At 44.1% G+C, this 25,491-nt stretch overlaps 1 protein-coding gene across 3 annotated transcripts in view; it reads right to left on the reverse strand.

Moving 5' to 3' along the window:
* Nucleotides 1-11,267: 11,267 nt before the first annotated feature.
* The window catches only part of LOC139373747 (tubulointerstitial nephritis antigen-like 1), a 49,817-nt gene continuing 35,593 nt past the window's right edge, over nucleotides 11,268-25,491 (reverse strand). For all 3 annotated transcript variants that reach the window (XM_071114677.1, XM_071114675.1, XM_071114676.1), the window contains 3 exons: nucleotides 22,290-22,413; nucleotides 14,648-14,693; nucleotides 11,268-14,344 (listed from right to left, as the gene is read on the reverse strand). In XM_071114677.1, the coding sequence (XP_070970778.1) occupies nucleotides 14,177-14,344; nucleotides 14,648-14,693; nucleotides 22,290-22,413 (338 nt within the window). In that variant the 3' untranslated portion in view covers nucleotides 11,268-14,176. The remainder of the gene's footprint in view (nucleotides 14,345-14,647; nucleotides 14,694-22,289; nucleotides 22,414-25,491) is intronic.

Raw genomic sequence — 25,491 nt, forward strand, 5'->3', positions numbered from 1 at the left:
AAGTTTATAAATTGCTTGGCTGGGCTGATGAGACAGTGGATTGCGCAGTCAGACGGAAAATAGTAAATTGACATTTTAACATCATAGAATTACCCTGTGGTAATACTGGAATAGGCACCAGCTGGAATGGGGTTTTAACCAATCAGCATTCAGGATTAGACCCACGTCAGCCACCTGTTGTATAATCTGTAATAATGAAAGTATTACACAACCAAGTGGTAAACAATACATCAAGGTAAAGTCCAGAAGGTTTCTCAGGGGGTTCACTAGGGCTGCATGAACTGGCATGATGTCAACAGTCTGACAGGAGATAAGAATCCCACACGCTGAGTGAAGCCAGTCACCTTTATTTCACAGCTTAGTTGTTTGTGATAAAGGGCTTCCCCCGAACCCCAGCCCTCGTCCTGTGGAAACTCCTATTGTCCTTTACGGCTGTTGACGTCTTCAAGAATATTTTTTGTTTAGCAGATCTGCTGAAGGAACACGGGGGGGGGGCACAGACAATGAGAGAAGAATGGGCTAGAATGTGAGGAAGAACAGAATGTGACGGATAATTCCTGGGCCACCGGGGTGGGGTGGCAACATGTTCTTTCCAATGCTGAGTCCATAATCACAGCTTCCTCCTCGACTGAGATATTTGGCAATTGTCATCATCTGGAAGGGAATGTAACAGTAAGGGTTGAGGTAATGGGTGATTGGGCTATTCCTGAACCACAAACCATGACAGAAATGTAAATACATAGTCGCCAAATGCATACCTCTGTCCAAATTTCCTTACTTGGTGCCTTTGGCATCCTTACTTGGCCCCCTTGGTCCACACAGTGTACTGTTCTGGACAGATGTATTCAATGACAGTAACAGTGAATCTGGACAAGCAAATATGTAATGGGTGCCGCACTGAAAAATATTTTGCTTAAAGCTTACTTTTCTTTAATTATTTTTACTGCATCATGGATACCATAGCGTCTGTCGTTTCAGCTTAACATCCTTCTCAGTGTTAAGGTCTTCATAAAACCAATAACAGTGACAGCAAAACAGGTTGTCTGCAAACAGAGGGTACATTTGGGGATAGTTCTCCACCATCACGTTGTTCTAGAGAGTCACAAGTGGATGCTATCTGTACTCTTTGACGGTATTACACAGATTTGTTTGTGTGACTGAATGTTTGTCGGGGATTCTCCACATTCATCTTCTGCACATCTATTACTCCAGTATTTAATTGGTATATTGTAATAACTTCCCCACCATTGCCTAATTATTCGCCTTATCTCACCTCATTTGCACACACTGTATATAGACTTTTTTCTACTGTATTATTGACTGTATGTTTGTTTATTCCATGTGTAACTCTGTGTTGTTGTATGTGTCGAACTGCTTTGCTTTAGCTTGGCCAGGTCGCAGTTGTAAATGAGAACGTGTTCTCAACTACCCTACCTGGTTAAATAAAAGTGAAATAAAATAAATCAATAAAAATTATGGTCTGAAGGTTGTTTGCCAACCTACTGATCAAATTCCTCTTCTTTTTGTTGGCTGAACTCACTCACTCACTCGCTCACTCACTCACTCGCACGCACGCACGCAAGCTTGAACAATGAAACGCACGCACACAAGCACGCACCCACCAAACATGCATGGCATGCACAGAGAACCATGAGGATGTTGGAAAGGCTATGGTGATGAGCTTTCCTCATACAGCAGCATCACAACTCAGTTAAAGTACTTACAAATAAGTAAATGAAAGTTATCATATAACCACTGTGGGCACACCAAAAAGTCATTTATTTGGGTTTCACAGTAGGTTATAAATGATCATCCAATACATTCTCAGTCTGCAGTGGAAGAATGGATTGCAAGGTCAAAAACCTTGGACATAACTCCAGGAAACTTTAGCAATAAAGGCATCACATGCCGTCAGAGACCAGCCTCTCGGTCGGTCTCTGTCTGAGGTATGGCTAGTCAGACTGGGCCGATGACACCTGGTTGTGTAGAAAGTCAAAGCAGTCCATAATCCTGATTGTGTAGACCTGCAATTATTATTCTCAATTATTATTATTATTTAATTATTATTCTCAGTTCAAAAGAAGAGATCCTCTTTCTCCAAATGAGGGTAAGCTATAGCTTCATAGACAGATGTTCAGACAGCGTGTATACACATGGTCACATATGGATGCAGCCAGGTCACCCGCAATATAAGTCCGTATTCGACGTCCATCCATGTTTGAGGACGTCTAGAGATAATGTGGAAACCGGTCACCACGGGCAACAGTGAGCGCTGTTACCTTCAAATAGGTTTTGGTTTTGCTAGGGTGTTGTGGATAGGTGTAAGCATCTGCCTCTGATTCCAAAGGTTGCAAGTTTGAATCCAGTGATAGAAAGTTATTTTTGTTTTAAGCCTATCCCAAACCCTTACCTTAAAAAACATTGATTTTTTTTTCTGCCTAAAATGACATACCCAAATCTAACTGCCTGTAGGATATGCATATTCTTGATTCCATTTGAAAGGAAACACTTTGAAGTTTGTGGAAATGTGAAATAACTGTAGGAGAATATAACACATTAGATCTAGTAAAAGACAATACAAAGAAAAAAACATGTGTTTTTTTAGTTTTTAGTTTGTTCCACTATCTTTGAAATGCAAGAGAAAGACCACAATGTATTATTCAAGTTTAGGCACAATTAAAATTTTGGCCACTAGATAGCAGCAGTGTATGTGCAACGTTTTAGACAATGAACCATTGCATTTCTGTTCAAAATGTTGTATCAAGTCTGCCCAAGTGTGCCTGGTTTATTGATACACTTTCAATTGTGCACTCTCCTCAAACAATAGCATGGTATTATTTCACTGTAATAGCTACTGTAAATTGGACAGTGCAGTTAGATTAACAAGAATTTAAGCTTTCTGCTCATATCAGATATAGCTATGTCCTGGGAAATTGTCTTGTTACTTACAACCTCATGCTAATCACATTAGCGCACATTAGCTCAACTGTCCCGTGGGGGGAGGTCACCGATCCCGTAGAGGTTTTAACGATTCATAGTTAATGCCTAAGACTTCGGTGTTAAGGCCTAAAGTTAACCCTAACCTTACAAATTCAGAGTTAATGCCTAAACTTAACCTTAAACACTTCAAAATTTGATATTTGTGAAACATGGATGAATGTCCAATTCTGACCTGAGACTGTGAGAGACATGTACAAGCAGGTACACACACAGGCATGCAAATACACGCACGCACGCACGCACGCACGCACGCACACACACACACACACACACACACACACACACACACACACACACACACACACACACACACACACACACACACACACACACACACACACACACACACACACACACACACACACACAACGTAACTGACTCTCACGCAAAGTATAAGAGTTCCATAACCCTCCTGTATTTTTGTCCCTGGATTGTGTCTGTCTGGTGGTGGAGTGAGCTGACACAGCACGGTCCTATACAAATTGTCCCAATCCCACCCTTGTCCCTCACTCGTCCCATGGGCCTCTCTGTGCCCCCACCCATACCCCCACCCTCTACCCCACTCTCCCCCAGTGTGGCCCCCTTCGTCCCAACAGAGGAGTGCCAACAGCTCCCAAAACTAAATGCCTGCTGTCCTCTGACCATTTTCTCTCTCTGACTACACTTGTTTATGAATTATATTTCCAGACACTACTAGTTAATTTTTCTCTTGCATTTCTTTAAATGTGAAAACGTTTGCCAAGACAATGCTTCAACTCTTTTTCCGAACGGAAATCAACAGTTGACATTAACAAACAATTTCCTATTCTTTTTTTCTACATTTGGACTCTGCTGCTGGTTACATTTGTATTATGCTGGGTATTGTTTTCCACTATTAGACAATGAGTCATACGTGGATGGTTGTTTTAAGGTACTTTATTGTGTCTCACAAGTGAAAACTATGGTGGTGTGAACTTAGTGCGCACAATACACGAGACAGAGAGATAATAATAAACATTGCACAGAAAATATATAATTTACACATCTTGCCGCATCATAAATAAAGTATATGTATCACTGAATATGAAGTGATTAATTGACTTTGAATACACAACTTCTGACAGGGGATCTGTACATGTTTTGAGGGTGTTTTTGAAGGACAGTCTGGTAGTATAAGATGTTTGGTTGGTTGAGTGAGTGAGTGAGTGAGTGAGCGGTCTTCAATGTCAGAGTAATTGTATTAGCTGAATACCATCCAAAATGGCTGACAGACGAAGATCTTGTTGATGACCAAGATGTCATAACTCATTATTTGTCCATGGAGAGTGTGTTGTACCCCTTATCCACATACATCTTTTCATTTTAGTATCCCACAAGGATCTTCTGTCGACGGATCTTGACACCTTGGGCAGACTAAACATGGAACCCAGTGAATCGCACTCAGGAGTCACTCAAACTGAAAAAGAACAGTCTTGACTTGGATCCAGCTTTGGACAAATTCCACCCCCTTTCTCTGCATGACTTGGATCCAATCGCCTGCTCCTCTCATCCCATTGATTCAGACAGGCTTATCTGTCTATCACTGGTTTATCCCTATAAGGACACAGCTGTCTGGATGACTGCATGGGAAAATGGATCCATCTGGTTAGCCAACAGTTTGACAATAACCTCATACAGTAGGCCAAATGGTCAAGGTAGTGCACTATAGGGAATATGGTGCCATTTGGGACACAGCCCTAGTGTTTTCAGTGGTTAGGGGCTGTATCTTATAGACTAACGGGATAGTACTATAACATTATTTTAAAGGATAAACTGATTTGACTTGCTCCCGAGTGGCACAGCGGTCTAAGCCACTGTATCTCAGTGCTAGAGGCGTCACTACAGATACCCTGGTTCAATTCCAGGCTGTATCACAACCGGCCGTGATTGGGAGTCCCATAGGGTGGCGTACAATTGGCCCAGCGTGTTCCGAGTTTGCCGGTGTAGGCCATCATTGTAAATAAGAATTTGTGCTCAACTGACTTGCCTAGTTAAATAAAGGTTAAATAAAAAAATATATAAAACATTGATAGGTTATATCTATGAACAGTTATGGTAGCTTATAACAAACGGTATTGTAAAATCTAGAATAAATGCATAATGTGGAACACCTCCCAACTCAACTCATCAATATTTAGTCAAGTGGAAAGAAGAAATGAATGCACAACAACCTGTCATTGACTCCCCCCAGTCCCAACCTCCACCTCCCTTCTGTCATCCATTCTTTTCCCACTGTCATGCCTCGTGAACCCATGATGCACCTCATCCCAACCCTGGCCGCATCATCCTCCCTTAATTAAATCAAATGTATTTATAAAGCCATTTTTACATTAGCAGATTTCACAAAGTGCTTACACAGAAACCCAGCCTAAAACCCCAAACAGCTAGCAATGCAGATGTACTGTAGAAGCACAGTGGCTATATAACGTCCGTGTTGATGATACTCAGAACACAAAACAACAAAAGGCTGCAGGCTTCTGCAGGCTTCACAGAGCTAACAAAAAACAAGATCCCACAAACACCAAAAGGAGAATGACAACTTATATGTGATCCCCAATCAGAGACAACGATAAACAGCCGCCTCTGATTGGGAACCACACTCACCCCAAAGGTGTGTGTGTGTGGGGGGGGGGGTGCCCCCAACTCCGGCCGCAAAACATGACTCTAAAGGGGAGGGTCCGGGTGTGCATCCCTTCACGGCGGCGGCTCCGGTGCGGGACGTAGACCCCCCTCCGCCCGCAGATCCCTCCGCTTTGGTGGTGGACCTGGTGCATGGACCTTCACTGGAGAAACCGGGCCGCAGATCATCGTCGGAGGATCCAGACCACTGCTCATCGCCGGAGGCTCCGGACTGGGGATCGTCGCTGGAGGTTCCGGACTGAGGACCGTCGCTGGAGGCTCCGGACTGGGGATCGTCGCTGGAACAGGTCTCACCGGACTGAGGAGACGTACTGGCAGCCTAGTGAGTGGAGCTGCCACAACACATCCTGGCTGGATACCCACTCTAGCCCGGTGAGTGTGGAGAGCTGGCACCGGATGCACTGGGCTATGACGGCGCACTGGAGGCATAGTACGTATAGCCAGCGCAGGACTATACTGGACCATGGAGGCGCACCGGAGGTCTGGAGCACAGAGCTAGCACAACTCGTCCTGACTGGATACCGTAGCCCGGCAAGTGCGGGGAGCTGGAACAGGCCGCACTGGGTTGTCCTGGCGAACTGGGGATACCGTGCATAGAGCTGGTGCAGGATAACCTGGGCCGAAGAGACACACCGGAGGTGGCTGAATGAGTGGCTGAATGCCCATTCTAGCACGGCAACTGTGGGGAGCTTGCAGAGAGCGCACCGGGCTGTGGCTGCTCACCGAAGATCATGGTGCGCAGAACCGGATAACACGGTGCTTGACCAGTCATTCTCTCCCCACGGTAAGCACGGGGAGTTGGCTCAGGTCTACAACCTGACTCCGCCAATCTCCCCATGTGCCCGCCCCCCAAATTTTGGGGGGGCTGCCTCTCATGCTTGCTTCGTTGCCGTGACTCCCTCGCCGCTTCCACCTGTTCCCATCGGAGGCGATCCCTTCCGGCCAGGATCTCTTCCCATGTCCAGGATCATTTGCCGTCCAGGATGTCCTCCCATGTCCAGTCCTCCTGACCACGCTGTTTGGTCCGTTTGTGATGGGATCTTCTGTATTTTTCCTTGTTGGAACATTGCTTACATTTTGAGTACATTCAGATTATTACTCATACCTGTGTCCTGTGCCTGACTCTGCGTACCTATGAAAGGCTATGAAAAACTCCCTAGAAAGGCAGGAACCTAGGAAGAAACCTAGAGAGGAACCAGACTCTGAGAGGTGACCAGTACTTCTGGCTGTGCCAGGTGGAGATTATAAGAGTACATGGCCATTAAGGCCAGATCGTTCTTCAAGATGTTCAAAAATTCCCACAGTAGATGACAGCAGAGTCATACTAATCCTCTTTTGCACCGTTTGCAATTAAAGTAAAGATTCTGTAGACCACATGGCTCACACAACACACAGCTATGTGATTCTGTAGACCGCATGGCTCACACAACACACAGCTATGTGATTCTGTAGACCGCATGGCTCACACAACACACAGCTATGTGATTCTGTAGACCGCATGGCTCACACAACACACAGCTATGTGATTCTGTAGACCACATGGCTCATACAACACACAGCTATGTGATTCTGTAGACCGCATGGCTCACACAACACACAGCTATGTGATTCTGTAGACCGCATGGCTCACACAACACACAGCTATGTGATTCTGTAGACCACATGGCTCACACAACACACAGCTATGTGATTCTGTAGACCGCATGGCTCACACAACACACAGCTATGTGATTCTGTAGACCGCATGGCTCACACAACACACAGCTATGTGATTCTGTAGACCACATGGCTCATACAACACACAGCTATGTGATTCTGTAGACCGCATGGCTCACACAACACACAGCTATGTGATTCTGTAGACCACATGGCTCACACAACACACAGCTATGTGATTCTGTAGACCACATGGCTCACACAACACACAGCTATGTGATTCTGTAGACCGCATGGCTCACACAACACACAGCTATGTGATTCTGTAGACCACATGGCTCACACAACACACAGCTATGTGATTCTGTAGACCACATGGCTCATACAACACACAGCTATGTGATTCTGTAGACCGCATGGCTCACACAACACACAGCTATGTGATTCTGTAGACCACATGGCTCATACAACACACAGCTATGTGATTCTGTAGACCGCATGGCTCACACAACACACAGCTATGTGATTCTGTAGACCGCATGGCTCACACAACACACAGCTATGTGATTCTGTAGACCGCATGGCTCACACAACACACAGCTATGTGATTCTGTAGACCGCATGGCTCATACAACACACAGCTATGTGATTCTGTAGACCGCATGGCTCACACAACACACAGCTATGTGATTCTGTAGACTGCATGGCTCACACAACACACAGCTATGTGATTCTGTAGACCGCATGGCTCACACAACACACAGCTATGTGATTCTGTAGACCGCATGGGTCACACAACACACAGCTATGTGATTCTGTAAACCGCATGGCTCACACAACACACAGCTATGTGATTCTGTAGACCGCATGGGTCACACAACACACAGCTATTGCTCTGCCTCCTATAGCCTATACTCGTAGAAAAAAACGTGTTATCTTGAACCTTAAATGGTTCTTCGGCTGTCTCAATAGGAGAACCCTTTGAAGAACCCTTTTGGTTCCAGTAAGAACCATTTTGGTTCCAGGTAGAATTATTTTGGTTCCAGGTAGACCCAATCAAATCAAATTAAATTTTATTGGTCACATACACGTGACCAAGCAGATGTTATTGCGAGTGTAGTGAAATGCTTGTGCTTCTAGTTCCGACAGTGCAGCAATATCTAACAAGTAATCTAACAATTCCACAACAACTACCTAATACACACAAATCTAAGTAAAGAGATAGAATAAGAATATGTACATATAAATATATGGGTGAGCAATGACCGAGCGGCATAGGCAAGATGGTATAAAATACAGTACAGATGTCCAGGAGGAACAAGAGAACAATGATTTAGAAGAGATGGGATGAGTAATGTAAGAAATGTAATCATCATTATTAAGGTGGCAGTAATAAAATGACTAGTGATCCATTTGTTAGTGGCCAATGATTTCAAGTCTGTATGTAGAAAGCAGCCTCTCTGTGTTAATGATGGCTGTTTAACAGTCTGATGGCCTTGAGATAGAAGCTATTTTCCAGTCTCTCGGTCCCAGCTTTGATGCACCTGTACTGACCTCACCTTCCGGATGGTAGCGGGGTGAACAGGCAGTGGCTCGGGTGGTTGTTGTCCTTAATGATCTTTTTGGCCTTCCTGTGACATTGTGTGGTGTAGGTGTCCTGGAAGGCAGATATTTTGCTCCCGGTGATGCGTTGTGCAAACCGCACCACCCTCTGGAGAGCCCTGTGGTTGTGGGCGGTGCAGTTGCCGTATCTGGCGGTGATACAGCCTGACAGAATGCTCTCAATTGTGCATCTGTAAAAGTTTGTGAGGGTTTTAGGTGACAAGCCAAATTTCTTCAGCCTCCCGAGGTTGAAGAGGCGCTGTTTGCCTTCTTCACCACACTGTCTGTGTGGGTGGACCATTTCAGTTTGTCCGTGATGTGTACGCCGAGGAATTTAAAACTTTCCACCTTCTCCACTGCTGTCCCGTCGATGTGAATCCCTCTGCTGTTTCCTGAAGTTCACGATAATTTCCTTTGTTTTGTTGACATTGAGTTAGAGGTTGTTTTCCTGACACCAAACTCCAAAAGCCCTCACCTCCTCCCTATAGCCTGTCTTGTTGTTGGTGATCAAGTCTACTACCGTTGTGTCGTCTGCAAACTTGATGATCGAGTTGGCAAAAAACTGTCAGATTTCGACAGACATATGGCTGAGACGCAAAGAAAATTCAAGGAGAGTGGGTACAAAAACGATCAGATTATTACTGCCATTGAGAAAATCCAAAACATATTGAGACATGTTCTCTTTCAAGGACAGTCTCGCAAAAAGAAGCATTATTGGGTTCTTACTACCCACTTTTTAAAGTGCTCTGAAAAATTAAGCGAATCATTCACAAAAATTGGCACATTCTAAGATCCAATGACAGTATCGGTAATGGGTTTTTGGACCCTCCGATGGTCGTATTCTCGCCGGGCAGAAATATCAGAGACGAATTGGTAAACTCTGATTGCGCATCTACTGGATGGAAACTTTAAGTGAAATGGCTGTGCTTAATGCAATGGCACTTACAAATGTAGATCCTTAAACACCCTCAAACAGGGAAACAGATCCCAATCAAAGGTGTTATCATGTGCTCCACTAAGGCAGTTATTTATCTTATAACTTGTCCTTGTGGTAAACATTATGTGGGTAAACGAAGAGCGAATTAAAAGTATGAATCTTGGAGCATCATAGCACCTTTAGGTGAAAAAACTCGACGTACCCACTTTTTGGAAGCAAACTACACTATTTGTCCATACGTTATATCGGCATCAAACACGTCACCCTCCCAAGGAGATGGGGTGACCTTGACAATTTATAGTTAAAATGAGAGGCTGCTTGGATCTTTAATTTGAAAACCATTGCTCCCTTCTGTCTCAATGTAGACTTTGATCTGAAGCCATTCTTGTGATTATTGTGATTTTGCCTGTGTAGATTATGTAGCCAATTGCATTTATGATCAGACGTTATCCTTTCATGCTTTCTATATGTTCTATTTATATCTGTAAAATAACCAATGAAATCAAGCCAGCACCTCGCCTAAACAGGTGTTCTACTCTGCTAGCCAGCACCTCTCCTAAACAGATGTTCTACTCTGCTAGCCAGCACCTCTCCTAAACAGGTGTTCTACTCTGCTAGCCAGCACCTCTCCTAAACAGGTGTTCTACTCTGCTAGCCAGCACCTCTCCTAAACAGGTGTTCTACTCTGCTAGCCAGCACCTCTCCTAAACAGGTGTTCTACTCTGCTAGCCAGCACCTCTCCTAAACAGGTGTTCTACTCTGCTAGCCAGCACCTCTCCTAAACAGGTGTTCTACTCTGCTAGCCAGCACCTCTCCTAAACAGATGTTCTACTCTGCTAGCCAGCACCTCTCCTAAACAGGTGTTCTACTCTGCTAGCCAGCACCTCTCCTAAACAGGTGTTCTACTCTGCTAGCCAGCACCTCTCCTAAACAGGTGTTCTACTCTGCTAGCCAGCACCTCTCCTAAACAGATGTTCTACTCTGCTAGCCAGCACCTCTCCTAAACAGGTGTTCTACTCTGCTAGCCAGCACCTCTCCTAAACAGGTGTTCTACTCTGCTAGCCAGCACCTCTCCTAAACAGGTGTTCTACTCTGCTAGCCAGCACCTCGCCTAAACAGGTGTGCGTTTATTTCGCCTCCAGATTACCCAAAAGGGTTCTACCTCGAACAAAAAGGGTTCTCCTATGGGGACAGCTGACGAATCCTTTTGGAACCCTTATTTCTAACAGTGTACCCTCCCTCCACATTGAACATTGCTTGTCCATCTGATCCTTTTCTCATGAGGTGACGTTTGTGATGGGGGTTTGAAACTGAGGCCTACTCAAAATGTACAAAATTGTGTATAGGATTTACATTAACAATGTGAAAACTGGAAGACATATTGGAAAGGTGGCACAGTTAATAAAAAGACAACTTCTAGGAAGACAAGCAGTTTATTGTGAAGTGAGACTGCACAGTGTGAACTGATACATGATGTGGTCTCTAAAAGGACAGTTGCCACCTCTGGAAACTTAGACATTAAAACTCATGATAGGCACAGAATTAATGTATCTGAATTGGAGACAGTATAAAAAGAGCACCTAGAGCAACATTACATAAGGCAGTTATATCAAGTTATATTAGTATATCAGAACCTGTGTGATTACTGGCTTCAGTTGAGGCTTGAGCTACCTACCTAACACTTCTTTGGTAATGCACAACCGTTGAAATGTCACAATGAGTCTGTTCTAGGCCTACACTTGCCTATTGCTGAATACTGAAGTGTTAGTGGCATGTTGCGTCTGTGAGATTTAGGCTATAAAGAAACAGCATTTAACAGACTTTGGCAGCTGAGTCCGACCTCCTCCTCTCCCTAGAGTCAGGCACTTTGATTGTGTGTGTGTTCACCTTCAGAAGGAGTAAGTGCACCACCCAAGCACTCTTCAAAGCAGCTGGTAAGGGGAGGGGAGTGTGTGTGTGAGACAACCACATCTCTCAAAGCAAGTAAGAAAATAGGAGTAAAATACAACAATATTTTCAGCATTATAGTAACACAGTGTACACGGAAGGAAACAGATTAAGATTATAATACACAAACCATGGGATACTTTCAACCAGAGGTCGAAAAACAGCACTTATTTCTTTAAGGCATTTGATCAAACAAGACGTTTCCATGTTGAAGCAAAATCTGAAAATGACATGGTGGTGGCCATTTTACCTTCTTCAAAGAAATGACAACTCAGATATTTCAATCAATGCCTCATTTTTTCCAAGATATGTTTTTGTCAACCAGCTGATTAATAAACGGAATATGTTTTTTTTAAAGCTCCTCACTGGTTTCATCTCTGCTTTCAAATGTACTGTACACTCTTAGAATTAGTGGTGACTCGAGGAACACTGGAGGTACTCAATGAACCCCTGGAGTTCCTCAATATTTGCACCTTAGGTTAGTTGAGGGGTTCTTGGAGGAACCTTTCATGTTTCAATGTAGCAAAGGGTTCCTGTCGGAACCCTGGACTGGAGGTGTGGCTTGGTAGGGGTGTGGCTTTCAGATTTCCTGTTGTATTTTCATCACATGTTAAGGTTGAACAATGACAGTTCTGTAGCTTCAATGAGGCTTACAGAGGTGTACGAGTTCCTCAAGAGCCTGTGCAAATCCCAATTTTGGACCTTATGTCATCAGCAATGTTAATATTATTAATATTATATTAGAATATGTAATATGCATAAATATTCAAGGAAAATTGAAATTTGCATGATGAAACTTTACATAATGAAAAGGAATGACATTTACTGTAATGGGTGGCCAAAAATAACTATCTGAAAGCCATACCTCCAATAAGATACACCTCCAATCTTCTGATAGGCTGCCACCTCTACAATATATTATTAAAAAGGTTCAGAATTGAACCTCACTCACCACAAAAAGGTTCTGATGTGAACCTTTACACAGGGGTTCCTCTAATAATTTTTAGAATTGGTTCTTTGGTTCTAAAAGTTCTTCCAGGCTCCGTTACTTCTAAGAGTGTATACTGTCTATTAAGGGAGATTTATAAATGGTTGACCCACTAACATTATTCTTACAGAAACGTTATGTTCAAGCAGTTGGAATCAGTCAAGAGCTGTCATGGTCATGAGACTGAAGTTGTTTTGATATCATTGGAAGATTGACACCATCTCTTCCATAACCAGACAGGTTATGTGGTACTGAACATTTCCAGAGCTTGCTGAGAATCCATCCTGTACTATACACTTAGTATAGTACAGGATTGTACTAAAAAGAAAACAGTGTTTTTTGGTAAATGAGGGGAAATAAATTATTGGTCAAAAAGACAGTTCACTAAACTCAATCCCACCTACCACCAAGCCTTAGACCAGCACCCTTTCCAGTGTAAAATTCTGCTAGAAAACTTTTTGGGGAATGTGTAGAGAGATGCGTGGCTACTGCAACTGCAGATCTGCTGACAGTAATAGGAATACATTAATCAATGATATAGCTAGCATGATTAAGAGTTAGGTCCTCAGTGATAACACTAACTAAACTGTAACACAAGTGGATTGTTAGTTTCTCTCTGGTGCTTGTGTCATCTAACATTCTATCTCTCTGGTTCTCACTATCCCAATCTGTCCGTAAGGGGTTGGCTTCCAGAGAGAGAGAGCGAAAGAGAGAGAGAGAGTTCAGATCAAGCCAGTCCTTTCATCGCCATAGCAGTGGAAATTGAGACTTCTGAACAGAAGCAGGAAGTAAACAGTCGATCCCAGGCCAAAGCCAAGGAGTCTGGGAAGTGTGGTCTTTGGGATAGTGAGTCCTGAGGTGATTATTGCTGTGTCCTGAAGCCGGGGAGTCTATATGGAGGAGCCCCTCTAAGCCTGCAGGCCGTGAGTTTGTTTTGATGCCATAAACCTTGAGTTATGTTGGGGGCGGCTGGAGTTTCAATACCTACAATACCTACAGATATGGGTGTAAGGGGTAAGAGTAGTGGTTCTTGGGGTAGTTGGTTCCTCCAAGGGTCAGAGTGTGAACTCTGGGGTTCTGGTTGTGTTGCTCCACCAGAGTTTAGTACGGGGCTGGTTGAGTTGCACCCCGAGGGTAGGAAGGGGAAGTGGGTAGGGGGTGAAGGGTAGGGGCTCTGGGGCTGGTTGTGCTGATCCCCCAGGGTAGGACGGGGAAGAGGGTTCGGGATGAAAGGTAGGGGCTCTGGGGATGCTGAGGGGAAGTGGGTACGGGGTGAAGGGTAGGGGGTCTGGGGCTGGTTGTGCTGCTCCCCCAGGGTAGGAAGGGGTAGAGGGTTTGGGATGAAAGGAAGGGGCTCTGGGGATGCTGAGTTCCTGGAGTGCCCGTCTCTACTTGCGTCGGCGATGTTGGTGGTGATGGTGGCTTTGCATGTCTTCCATGGTGACCCTACCCCACACGCCGATCACGAACGCCTCGATCTCACACTCGTTCTCTCCGCGAGCGATACGGAAGTAGCCGTTCTCCCCCCAGTTCTTCCCCCACGAGTTGGCAGCAATCTGGGAAAAGTCATTAGAAAGAGTGGCATGGGTTAGAATGTGGATATAGTAGAGAGAGACCACAGGTAGGCTGATGAGGGGAGGACGGTTCATAACAATGGCTGAAACAGAGGAAATGGAATGGCAACAAACACACGAAAAACATGATTTTGATACCGTTCCCTGAATCTGCTTTGGCCATTACCACAAGCCTGTCCTCCCTAATTAAGGTGCCACCAACCTCCTGTGGTAGATATTTACACAAATAAGAGACAACAAAGAGAAATATATGTGATGAGTAATGTGATAGGAGACATTACTTACCCAGTACTTCTTAGTTGTCCTATCATAGTTCCTCTCTTCTCCCCACCTGGAACAGAACACACAGACGAATTACTGACATGATTGTTTTAAACTAAAGGGAATACATTGATGAACTTCAGAGGTTTCTTCATTTTTCACTGGAAGTAAAAAATAATCAGATAATTATTCTGTTGTGAATTGGGTTGTTTTTTTAACCTTTTACAAGTAGCTTTTTAAATATATCCCACGCCCACATAGGAATGTGCACACCTGAGAGTGTTTTGACACAACTGACACAATTTGAGTAAGAGCTATAAGTATAGGTAGAGATGCGGAGTACAAAACATCTTTCATCTCTTAACAGCATCCTGAAAACAAGACGTTATTTATGACCATGGCTAAGGAAGACCAGAGCGATTATACTACCCAAACACACACACACACACACACACACACACACACTCTACCCTGCATCCCACATCATTCAGATTCCTCAGCAGCAGACAGAATTCCCCCCTCTGCCACTTCCCCCCTCGCAGCTCAGGAAACAGGAAGGAGAGGGATGGCCAGTGAGGAAGTGGTCACCGCCTGACTCCTGTCATCTCACAGACAACAACAACATTGCTGAAGGTTGAGTGAGGCTCTAATAAATACACCTTACCCCTGTAGAGGTCTCTCTCTCTCTCCTGGCCAATGCCCATAAATTCCCATCATCCTTAGCTTCTGGTCCTATCTGGCAGTTGCCCCCAGTCGGACTTGACCCAGCATCCCTGCGTCTTAGACCGACTTTCCCTGCCCCCTCCCTTGCTCCAGTTCTATTCCCATCCTGTTTGTGAACACCAGTTCCTAGGGCCCCTAGGAGCCTCATATTTTATAAGGGAATAGGAATGCTGGGAAAGAGAGGTGGTGTTTTCAGTTGTTGCCAACTCGGTAGCCTGCCACCAAAACATTGGCAAATAATGTTTTATTACTTGACTCTGGTTTGGACAAGAGTTCAAGGGTCATCATGCTCTGAAAAAGCAAATACAAACAGCTGTACAAACATCACAACCACATCTGAAATAGATGGAGACTGGAGGTTGCTTGACGACTCAGACTGGATTTAATTCCGCTATCGCTACATACATTCAGTCTGAGACTGCCATCCTAGAAGCCATTTCTGCTGACACCAAAGTGTTGTCCCCCACGCCGTTTTAACCACTTGTGTTCAGGCTCTGGCCCAACTCATCGGTTTCTAGGACCAATCAGAACAGTTAGAGTGGGAGAAGTTGTCGGGGAGGAGATCAAATTCAGACTCACGGTGGAGAAGAAATGTTAGTGGGCGTGGAGTTTGGCCGGAGCGATGTGGATGAATAGCCAGGCAAGGCAGGATGTGGGTATTGGGAGGCCAAACTGCGTGTGTGTGGGTGCGTTTGCGTGTGTGTGCGTTTGTGCATGCGTGTGTGTGTGTGCGCACATTTGTGCATTTGTATGTGTACTTGTGTGTATACGGGCTGAGCCAGAGAGCCAGACAGAATTGGACCACTACGGAGCCCTTATCTCCCCCAGTTAGCGTTGTTCCCCCTGGACAATGAGGGACATACCAGTCCTCCCCCACCTTAACCCTGACCTCCTCTATGGGCCTGATCCCCTCTCTGTCCAGTACAGTTGGGATCAACACACCAGACAATTCCCTTTCCACTAGAGTGGACCTCAATGCCCTAAACACAAACTTTCCCAGGCCCTTGGCTTAATAGAACGCACTGCAGCGGGATTTTGCTTGTAAAAACATCAAAGCTTGTGACAGTCAGGCTCTACGCACCCTGTCCTGACCCCTCTTCTTACCCCCCAACCCGTCCCCAAATCCATACCCTCGGTACCCACCGAGCCTCGCGTTAGTAGCCCAAACCAGCGAAAGAACCGCAGTGTCAGCGGAGGTTGGATGCAAAGGGAAGTTGAGCTTCAACCATCATCATCAGTAGAGCATGCTGCTCAGACTAGACAACAGCAGCGTTTTAGGACAGACCAGACAGGATAGACCGACCAGACAGGACAGACCGACCAGACAGGACAGACCATACTCCAGCAGTGTTCCAGGACAGACCAGAACTAGAGTGCACCCCAAATGGCACCATGTTCCCTATACAGAGCACTTACAGTGCCTTGCGAAAGTATTCGGCCCCCTTGAACTTTGCAACCTTTTGCCACATTTCAGGCTTCAAACATAAAGATATAAAACTGTATTTTTTGTGAAGAATCAACAACAAGTGGGACACAATCATGAAGTGGAACTACATTTATTGGATATTTCAAACTTTTTAACCTTGTGGCAAACTTTAAACGACACTTTATGGATATCTTTAAGAATTGGCTTTCTTCTTGCCACTCTTCCATAAAGGCCATATTTGTGCAATATACGACTGATTGTTGTCCTATGGACAGAGTCTCCCACCTCAGCTGTAGATCTCTGCAGTTCATCCAGAGTGATCATGGGCCTCTTGGCTGCATTTCTGATCAGTCTTGATTTATTTGATTTGGTCTTCTCCTTGTATGAGCTGAAAGTTTAGAGTGACGGCCAGGTCTTGGTAGATTTGCAGTGGTCTGATACTCCTTCCATTTCAATATTATCGCTTGCACAGTGCTCCTTGGGATGTTTAAAGCTTGGGAAATCTTTTTGTATCCAAATCCGGCTTTAAACTTCTTCACAACAGTATCTCGGACCTGCCTGGTGTGTTCCTTGTTCTTCATGATGCTCTCTGCGCTTTTAACGGACCTCTGAGACTATCACAGTGCAGGTGCATTTATACGGAGACTTGATTACACACAGGTGGATTGTATTTATCATCATTAGTCATTTAGGTCAACATTGGATCATTCAGAGATCCTCACTGAACTTCTGGAGAGAGTTTGCTGCACTGAAAGTAAAGGGGCTGAATAATTTTGCACGCCCAATTTTTCAGTTTTTGATTTGTTAAAAAAGTTTGAAATATCCAATAAATGTCGTTCCACTTCATGATTGTGTCCCACTGGTTGTTGATTCTTCACAAAAAAATACAGTTTTATATCTTTATGTTTGAAGCCTGAAATGTGGAAAAAGGTTGCAAAGTTCAAGGGGGCCGAATACTTTCGCAAGGCACTGTATTTTGAGCTGAGCACTATGGGCCTTGGTGAAAGTAGTGCACTATAAAGAGAATAGGGCACCATTTGGGAATCAGATTTAAGCAATTGATCTTGATAGACAGAGACTCTAGACCAGAGTTCCCCAACTTACTTTTTTTTATATATATTATTTTATTGTTGGAAATCAGCTCCAAATGATTCTGTTCCCAAGTATTCCCAGTATAGAGAGACACGTGATTGCAGGGAAACTTCTATCAACATGTTAAATGTGCAGCCAGAGGGAAAAAAATTCTAGATCACCTGTACTCCACACACAGAGACAAAGCTCTCCCTCGCCCTCCATTTGGCAAATCTGACCACAACTCTATCCTCCTGATTCCTGCTTACAAGCAAAAATTAAAGCAGGAAGCCCCAGTGATTCGGTCTATAAAAAAAGTGGTCAGATGAAGCAGATGCTAAACTACAGGACTGTTTTGCTATCACAGACTGGAACATGTTCCGGGATTCTTCCAATGGCATTGAGGAGTACACCACATCAGTCACTGGCTTTATCAATAAGTGCATCGAGGACATCGTCCCCACAGTGACTGTATGTACATACCCCAACCAGAAGCCATGGATTACAGGCAACATCCGCATCGAGCTAAAGGGTAGAGCTGCCGCTTCAAGGTGCGGAACTCGGAAGCTTACAAGAAATCCTGCTATGCTCTGCGACAAACCATCAAACAGGCAAAGAGTCAATACAGGGCTAAGATTGAATCATACTACACCAGCTCCGACGCTCATCTTATGTGGTAGGGCTTGCAAACTATTACAGACTACAAAGGGAAGCACAGCCGCGAGCTGCCCAGTGGCACGAGCCTGCCAGACGAGCTAAATCATTTCTATGCTCACTTTGAGGAGAGCAACACTGAGGCATGCATGAGAGCATCAGCTGTTCCGGATGACTGTGTGATCACGCTCTCCATAGCCGACATGAGTAAGACCTTTAAACAGGTCAACATACACAAGGCCGTGGGGCCAGACGGATTACCAGGATGTGTGCTCCGGGCATGTGCTGACCAACTGGCAGGTGTCCCTGATTGAGTCTGTAAAACCAACATGTCTCAAGCAGACCACCATAGTCCCTGTGCCCAAGAACACAAAGGCAACCTGCCTAAATGACTACAGACCCGTAGCACTCACATCCGTAGCCATGAAGTGCTTTGAAAGGTTGGTAATGGTGATGCAATCTGCATTGCACTCCACAATACCCTTTCCCACCTGGAAAAAAGGAACACTTAAGTGAGAATGCTGTTCATTGACTTCGGCTCAGCGTTCAACACCATATACCCTCAAAGCTCATCACTAAGCTAAGGATCCTGGGACTAAACACCTCCCTCTGCAACTGAATCCTAGGCTTCCTGACGGGCCGCCCCCAGGTGGTGAGGTAGGTTGCAACACATCTGCCACGCTGATCCTCAACACTGGAGCTCCCCAGGGGTGCGTGCTCAGTTCCCTCCTGTATTCCCTGTTCATCCATGACTGCATGGCCAGGCACGACTCCAACACCATCATTAAGTTTGCAGATGACAACAGTGGTAGGCCTGATCACCGACAACAACAAGACAGCCTATAGGGAGGAGGTCAGAGACCTGGCCGGGTGGTGCCAGAATAACAACCTATCCCTCAATGTAACCAAGACTAAGGAGATGATTGTGGACTACAGGAAAAGGAGGACCGAGCATGCCCCCATTCTCATCGACGGGGCTGTAGTGGAGCAGGTTGAGAGCTTCAAGTTCCTTGGTGTCCACATCAACAACAAACTAGAATGGTCAAAACACAGCAAGACAGTCGTGAAGAGGTTATGACAAAGCCTATTCCCCCCCAGGAAACTAAAAAGATTTGGCAAGGGTCCTGAGATCCTCAAAAGGTTCTACAGCTGCAACATCGAGAGCATCCTGACTGGTTGCATCACTGCCTGGTACGGCAATTGCTCGGCTTCTGACTGCAAGGCACTACAGAGGGTATTGCGTACAGCCCAGTACATCACTGGGGCTATACTGCCTGCCATCCAGGACCTCTACACCAGGCGGTGTCAGAGGAAGGCCCTAAAATTTGTCAAAGACCCCAGCCATCCCAGTCATAGAATGTTCTCTCTGCTACCGCATGGCAAGCGGTACCGGAGTGCCAAGTCTAGGACAAAAAGGCTTCTCAACAGTTTTTACCCCCAAGCCATAAGACTCCTGAACAGGTAATCAAATGGCTACCTGGACTATTTGCATTGTTTGCCCCCCCCAACAACCCCCCTAAACCCCTCTTTTTACATTGCTGCTACTCTCTGTATATCATATATGTATAGTCATTTTAACTCTACATTCATGTACATAGTACCTCAATTGGGCCGACCAACCAGTGCTTCCGAACATTGACCACCCGCCAACCCCTCTTTTACACTACTGCTACTCTCTGTTCATCATATATGCATAGTCACTTTAACCATATCTACATGTACATGCTACCTCAATCAGCCTGACTAACCGGTGTCTGTATGTAGCCTCGCTACTTTTATAGCCTCGTTACTGTATAATGGCTGTCTTTTTACTGTTGTTTTATTTCTTTACTTACCTATTGTTCACCTAATACCTTTTTTTGCACTATTGGTTAGAGCCTGTAAGTAAGCATTTCACTGGAAGATCTAAACCTGTTGTATTCGGTGCATGTGACAAATAAACTTTGATTTGTATACAAATGATAGTAAGGTTTGAAATTGCTATGTTTTAGTCAGACATTATATATGTTTGGTCTAGATCATCTACTGCATTTATAACATCCATGTGAAATACATACTCACAAACAACCAAGCAAACAGAGCACTCACTTGTTGTCAGAGACAAACCAGGTAAACAAAGTCTTCAGACATGGCTATGAATTATTCCACAAAAATGCAGGTAGAAATACACACGGATAAATACACACATTACTTAAATGACACAATATCACATGGAGACCAAAACAAAGGCAGCAGGACGGGGCAAGAAGTGGATCCCCATCCTCTGTTTTTCTTGATCAATGGCCGATCAGATAAGAGTTAGAGAAACTGCCTCCATGACGGCTCTCAGCGGCTCTGCTCAGAGCTCCTTTTTATTCAACTGACAGCATTGTTCAAGCCAAAGACAACAAACCCTCCAACTCCAGTTTTTATTATGTGGCTTTAGCATTGCACAACGCTGGAGCACACACACACACACACACACACACACACACACACACGCACACACACACGCACACACGCACACACACACACGCACACACGCACACACACACATGCCAAAAATTCCACCGGTAGCTAACAGACTCAGATGGTGATAATTTCCGATAGGAAAGTATAGCATGTCATTGACATTTAAAAACCAGCTGGAGAAAAACACATCAAATGTCTCTTTACAAGAGGAAAGTGTGTTCATAACACATGCCTTTCCTCATTCTAGTCATAAGGGTTGTAATGCCTAGAATACACAGCCCAGACAAACAGTAGAAAACAAATACCTGGTCACTCAGACTAAACTATGATGTAAGTATTTGGTCGGGATAGGGTGTTGGGGGTAAAATGTGGGGGAGGGGAGATTAAGAGAATACTGTCTGGGAGGAAATGTGAGCTCTTCATAGAAGTTGCCCTTAGGCACAGATCTAGGATCAGCTTACCCTCCCCAAAACCTAACCTAATCTATTAACCTCCAAACATCAACATTGACCTTAGATCCGTGTCTAGGGACTAGTTCATTCTACTCCCAGAGGGAGACAGAGGGGTGGGGGTGGGGTGACAGGGGCGTGACGAGAGGGGTAGGGAGGTGATCCAGGTGTGTAGTGTCTGCCTGCATTTTTGTGGTCTCCGTAGTAACTAAGGGGCTTGTCTGGGGAATAGAGGACTGGAGCCAAGGTGTGTCTCCGACAGACAGAACGGGAGGGAGACTCTCTTTGGCACACTGGGGAACATAACACACCTGTGGTAGCATGCGGTCTGGGACTGTATACATGAAGATGCTTTCATCATTTGATAACTTGGAAAATGCAAACAAGTACACTGAGGTTTGCTATTGTTGGTAGAATTAGGCCGGAATTCAATGCAAGGTGAATTGTAGCACGGTGCACTGTAACAGCCTGTAACGGTCATTTACACGTCACCTGTATAGTGTGCTGCACTATAATCCACCTTCACCAATGTCACCTGTATAGTGTGCTGCACTATAATCCACCTTCACCAATGTCACCTGTATAGTGTGCTGCACTATAATCCACCTTCACCAATGTCACCTGTATAGTGTGCTGCACTATAATCCACCTTGTATTGAATCCCTGCCTTATATATTAATTATAGAACATTTGATAAGATATATTGAATGCATTTAGCCTACAATAACATTTGAGGAAGGTGAAGACTGAACACAAGACATCCACAGTAATACCACCCTTTTCTTCCCATACTGCCTCCCACATACTGACTCCCGAATGAAATGTAATCGCAGAGCAACGGATAGAAGACAACACAAAGCTATAACAGACGGCAGATGATTGACAGCCTTACCCTGTGATCCTGACGGAGTGTGTGTTGTGTTTGCGGTAGTGTGGTGGTTTGGTGAAGCTGACATCTGTGTGTTTATAGATCCCACTCTTATAGACGAAGAAGTCCTCATGGACCTCCAGGATGGCTGCAGGATACACAGGAAGAAAAACACAAGCTAGATGAACTGGAAACACAGAAACACACTTTATACAGGCAGACAAATCTTTAGCTTCTCAGATGGTTACAAAAGGACCAACCAAAGGCCCTTAGTTCATTCTTCAATATTGTTTGAAAACATAGCTATAATCAACTTTACTATTAACCCATATTAGGTAAAGAAAGCATCACTGTAGTTCAGAGGTAACCAAGGCCTGGTTTCCCAAAACCATCTTAAGGCTAAGGTAATCGTTCAAAGCTTTTTCCCAAAACCATCGTTACTAAAGTTGCGCTTTAAAACGCTTGTTATTTATGGACTGCCTCAGACCTCTCATCAAACAGCTAATTACTTCGTTAGATGTGGGTTTTTCTCTAAGCCACATTATAAACAGAAGATCTCTGCTAAACATAGAATCAAGATGTTTATCTGTCTCTCTGTGACCCCCAATAACTTTACAATGAAGTTGACTACAAATTAGAGCTGGGACGATGAATCGAAAATGATTGACACCGACCATGCCGATCACTTATCGCAGGCATTTAGCTGATATCGTTTATTACAATAAGTAGCCTATACTAGAGAAATGTGAAGTTTGAAATTAAAGAAGTTTGCTAATATTGGTGATTGGCTACAACCATCAATCTAGTAGTAGTAGTTGAAAGGATCATTTAAAAAACTATTGCGCACATTAATGTTATAAACTTATCCTTCTATTTATGATTATTGCATTGTTTTAGGCAATTTATTGCAACAAGCATTTTTTTCCCATATGGCACAGCTCTACTACAAATATAAAGTTGCCAATTACAGCCTTCTTGTAGCAGCTCTCAGTGGTGGTAGGAAGAGTAGACCAAAGCACAGCGTGGAAAGTGTTCATGATTATTTTATTCAAGAAACACTCTAAAATAACAAAAGCGGAAACGGAAGCGTACAAGCTAAGACACTAAACAGAAAACAAGATCCCACAACCTAATGGTGGGAAAAAGAGCTGCCTAAGTATGATCCCCAATCAGAGACAACGATAGACTCTGATTAGGAACCACATTCGCCCAAAAACAAAGACACAGAAAACATAGAATTTCCCACCCGAGTCACACCCTGACCTAACCAAACATAGAGAATAATAAGGATCTCTAAGGTCAGGGCGTGAAACTTATTCTAAAATGGATTGAAAAATATATATACAGTACCAGTCAAAAGTTTGGGAACACCTACTCATTCAAGGGTTTTTCTTTATTTTTTTACTATTTTCTACATTGTAGAATAATAGTGAAGACATCAAAACTATGAAATAACACATATGGAATCATGTAGTAACAAAAAAAGTGTGAAACAAATCAAAATATATTTTATATTTGAGATTCTTCAAAGTAGCCAGCCTTTGCCTTAATGACAGCTTTGCACACTCTTGGCATTCTCTCAACCAACTTCATAAGGTAGTCTCCTGGAATGCATTTCAATTAACAGGTGTGCCTTGTTAAAAGTAAATGTGTGGAATTTCTTTCCTTCTAAATGCGTTTGAGCCAATCAGTTGTGTTGTGACAAGGTAGGGGTTGTACACAGAAGATAGCCCTATTTGGTAAAATACCAAGCCAATAGTATGGCAAGAACAGCTGAAATAAGCAAAAATAAATGAAACTCCTTCATTAAGACATGAAGGTCAGTAAATCTGGAATATTTCATGAACTTCGAAAGTTTCTTCAAGTTCAGTTGCAAAAACCATGAAGTGCTATGATGAAACTGGCTGTAATGAGGACCGACACAGGAAAGGAAGACCCAGAGTTACCTCTGCTGTTGCAGATAAGTTCATTAGAGTTACCAGCCTCAGAAATGGCAGCCCAAATAAATGCTTCACAGAGTTCAAGTAACAGACACATCTCAACATCAACTGTTCAGAGGAGACTGTGTGAATCAGGCCTTCATGGTCGAATTGCTGCAAAGACACCACCACTAAAGGACACCAATAATAAGAAGAGAGTTGTTTGGGCCAAGAAACACGAGCAATGGACATTAGACCAGTGGAAATCTGTCCTTTGGTCTGATGAGTCCAAATTTGAGATCTTTGATTCCAACCGCTGTGTCTTTGTGAGACGCAGAGTAGGTGAACGGATGATCTCCGCATGTGTATTTCCCATCTTGAAGCATGGAGGAGGAGGTGTGATGATGTGAGGTGCTTTCCTGGTGAGACTGTCTGTGATATATTTCTAATTCAAGGCACACTTAACCAGCATGTCTACCACAGCATTCTGCAACAATATGTCATCCCATCTGGTTTGCGCTTAGTAGAATATAATTTTTTTCAACAGGACAATGACCCAACACAACTCATTTAAGGGCTATTTGACCAAGAAGTAGAGTGATGGAGTGCTGCATCAGATGACCTGGCCTCCACAATCACAATCTCAACCCAATTGAGATGGTTTGGAATGAGTTGGACCGCAGAGTGAATGAAAAGCAGCCAACAAGTGCTCAACATATGTGGGAACTCCTTCAAGACTGTTGGATAAGCATTCCAGGTGAAGCTGGTTGATAGAATGCCAAGAGTGTGCAAAGCTGTCATCAAGGTCATCTCTGGTCTGATGAAACCAAGGTTGACCTCTTTGGCCTTAATGCCAAGCGTCACGTCTGGAGGAAACCTGGCACCATCCCTACAGTGAAGCATGGTGCTGTGGGTACAGGGACTGGGAGACTAGTCAGGATCGAGGGAAAGATGAATGGAGCAAAGTACAGAGAGATATAATATGTCTGTTTTTTTATTTTTAATACATTTGCAAAACAATCTAAAAACCTGTTTATGCTTTGTCACTATGGGGTATTGTGTGTAGATTGATGAGAGGGGAAAAAACGATTTAATCAAGAATGGAATAAGGCTGTAGCGTAACAAAATGTGGAAAAAGACAAGGGTACTGAATTCTTCCCGAATGCACTGTATATCATTAAATATGTTGAAATAAATGTAATGTTCAATTGAGTTCTCTTTTGCAAATTGTAGGCTACTGTCTGTAATTTTGCTTAAATTCAACAACGCACTTAGGGAACTTTCTCTCTGCGTGGTGTTTTGGGAAA

Source organism: Oncorhynchus clarkii, chromosome 18 (assembly GCF_045791955.1).
Source record: "Oncorhynchus clarkii lewisi isolate Uvic-CL-2024 chromosome 18, UVic_Ocla_1.0, whole genome shotgun sequence".
Taxonomy (NCBI): domain Eukaryota; kingdom Metazoa; phylum Chordata; class Actinopteri; order Salmoniformes; family Salmonidae; genus Oncorhynchus; species Oncorhynchus clarkii.